At 41.3% G+C, this 2,992-nt stretch overlaps 1 protein-coding gene across 2 annotated transcripts in view; it reads right to left on the bottom strand.

Annotated features, from left to right (window-relative positions):
• Positions 1-71: 71 nt before the first annotated feature.
• DICER1 (dicer 1, ribonuclease III) overlaps positions 72-2,992 on the bottom strand; it is a 50,162-nt gene continuing 47,241 nt past the window's right edge. For both annotated transcript variants that reach the window (XM_077780973.1, XM_077780974.1), the window contains exon 28: positions 72-2,929. In XM_077780973.1, coding sequence (XP_077637099.1) covers positions 2,764-2,929 — 166 coding nt within the window. In that variant the 3' untranslated portion in view covers positions 72-2,763. The remainder of the gene's footprint in view (positions 2,930-2,992) is intronic.

The raw sequence follows: 2,992 nt of genomic DNA, 5'->3' as shown, positions 1-2,992 counted from the left end.
GGGGGGGGGGTGGAGGGGGGAATAACTTTACAGCATTAAAACTCAGCAGCACAAAAGCGTTCATAACCATCTCATTGGTCTAACTCGAGAGTTTTTATTGTTCTGACTTAGTAAACCAGGGGATCACAGAATGCGTCCGAGTGGGAGTCACAAATGAAAATGCGCTATCTTTCTTCAACAACAGAAAAAAGGAAATCGCTGAAGGCTGCTGTTGATAAAACATTTTGAACGGTAGCAGGAAATTTGAACCCCTGAGAACGTATGACCTAATCATAGCCGAGTCTGAACTTTTTTCGTTTTAACAAAAAAATACTCTTCTTAAGGTTACAAAATATATTGAGGCATTTTTCTCCCAACGGGAATTGGGAGTTGTAACTGTGAAACAATCTGGTTTTGGTGCCAGGAGGCGAGAGGTTCCCTCACCATGGAGATTAGTGCATTGGAAGCAATGCAAAGCCCTAGGCTCCTGGCATCAGGTAGTTTATAAATTAAGAAGAGATTTGTGATAGAACCTTATCACAAAATCACCCTCACGAGAAAAATTCACATCCAGCCTTACTTGTTAATTGTATACGTTTACAGCTAATATAATTCAGGAGTTGCTGGGTTTTAACTTGCTAGGAGATCTGACGCTGAGGTGTGTTTTTTTAATTTTTCTTTAAAAAAAAAACAAGCAAAAAAACAAATAGAAAGCTAAGGTTCCAAATCAGAAAGCATTTTCAAAGTCAGTCTACCCAAATCAATTTGCTCAAAAACTCGCTGAATGATTTAGATCACCAATTTACATTTCAGATCGGAGACAACAAATAACGTGGAGACACCTAGCATCCCCTTCACCCAGGTCTCCTTGAAAAGCGGGGCAGACAGTTTTCTCTGGGCACGTGTGCAGAGGTATTTCTCTGGGGGCTGGGGGGTGGGGTACAGATAAAGCAAGAAGTACAGTATTTGACTGTAAGTTAAAACAAAAATGCAGCATCACACGAAGCATCAAGTTCAGGAGAATGTGCTGGAAAACATTAGACACCTCTGCTCAGCATTCTTGAACTTTAAGCATAATTAACGGGGCAAATTGCAGCAAACCTCTACTGGTATGTCGGTGGGGGTGCGAGACTGACCCACAGCTTTTTCAAAAGGTAAATTAAGAGGTATTATAGTTACAGTGCAAAAAAAAAAAATTAAAATTTCAAGCATAATACATAAACATAGCACCAAACACGGGGAAAATGCATGCAAAAGAAAAGAACTGAGGTATTCAAGTGAAGAGTGCCTACAAGTCTAATTAAAGAAACTTCGGCGAATGCCTAAAAATCTTTTTTTTTTCCTTTTTCAAAGATGGAAAGAATGAGCTGGTTTATCTAAATTAATGACCTAAATCACAGATGTATCAAAATTACGGCAGTTTATCGCAAACGTTACATTTCCATGGCATTAACAGCACGGCTTTGGTAGGTGAGACATGCATGCAACACTGTGAAAAGCCCAGTAAGACATTTACGTGAGAAGAGACTAAGGGTAAAAGGTGCTCTGTTTTGCTTCTTTAAACAAGTAACCGATCACGTATAAAATCTGCAGCATATTTTAGGTGTGATATGTCTAAAGTTGATCTTGTTAGAGCAACGGCCTAGGGGGCAAAACGCTTTGCCACAAACAGTTTCCATTAGTGGAGCTACCTACCTAGCAGGAGGTTTTTTAGTAAAACTGGGTATTTAGCCAAAGATCATTTTTATTACGGTGCCAAAAAAAGAAGAAAAGAAAAGAAAAGAAAAGGAAAGGAAAGGAAAGGAAAGGAAAGGAAAGGAAAGGAAAGAAAGAAAAATCCATAGACTACAGATATATTCTGGTTTTCAAAATGCCTTCAGTACACAGAGGACAGAAATGCTAATATAATCCTGGAATAAGTTAAGTCACAGCCACACTAGTGACTTGCAAGTATCACGCGGTCTCAACGCCTAAATGCACAATAAAATGGAGGGAATGTAAGAGTTTGTTCCAAAAAGATCAGAAATTAAAAGGACATTTGTGAGAGCTTTACTTTTAAGGCAAGAACCTTCTCTACGCAAGACTATGTGGCATGAGAAAACGAAAACTCGATTCGCCAGCATGCCGGCCAACGTTACTGAAAAATCTGTCCCTTACGATGCGTTAAGTGCAATGGTGACCGGGAGACATCACCTCACACGACAGGGCGTGGGAAGAAAGGATGGCGTGGGCACACTTGTCCTCTGGCAAACCGCACCGTTCTCCTGGGCGCATGGGCCCCTGGGGGCCCGCCTCGGCGCCCACGCCGAGGAGGGGAGGGCGCCCCACAGAATCTAGGGGCTGTCTCAGCTGTGCGCTCCTTGGCCTCTGACCACTAAGCGAAGCTGACAGAAATGATATTGTGTTAAAAAAAAAAAAAAGAAAAAAGAAGAAAAAAACCCCACCCCAACAAACCAAAAACCCCAAACAGAAAAAGAACTGTCAATAATTCTTCTGAACACTTGCTAACTGTTGTCATTAAAGCACTCTTGTGATTTAAACAAAGCAGAAGTGAGGAAAGAAGACAAGATTGTGTTTGCGCAAAAAACTAAAACTACAATTAGTTCCAAAATTTTTATACATTTGTTAAACGTTTTATTCTGTCATCTATCTTGTTATCGAACAAACTTTAAATTCTGCCTTCGATGCATTCCACTCACTACCGACTTTAAATCAATCCTTCTCGATTGAAATATTTTCCCCCTTCATTCTGCTTTTTCCTTTTTTTCATTTTAAAAAGGGGTTTCAGCTGTTGGGAACCTGAGGTTGATTGGCCTTGAGGCTGCGAAGGGCTCTTCTTGCTGCTGCCGATTTGGCGATCCGGTAGCTTCGGCCGACGCCCTTAAACTTCCCCTTCCCTACCACTTCCACCGTGACTCTGACCTTGCCGTCGTAAGTCCTCTCAGCCGGGCTGTAAAGAAGCCAGACAGCTTGAATCAGGAGTCGGAACTATTTATTATGACTGTCAGTCAGC

Source organism: Crocuta crocuta, unplaced genomic scaffold (genome assembly GCF_008692635.1).
Source record: "Crocuta crocuta isolate KB4526 unplaced genomic scaffold, BGI_CrCroc_1.0 scaffold299, whole genome shotgun sequence".
NCBI lineage: Eukaryota > Metazoa > Chordata > Mammalia > Carnivora > Hyaenidae > Crocuta > Crocuta crocuta.
The sequence above is the reverse complement of the archived record's forward strand: the minus strand, read 5'-3'. Positions and strand labels throughout refer to the sequence as shown.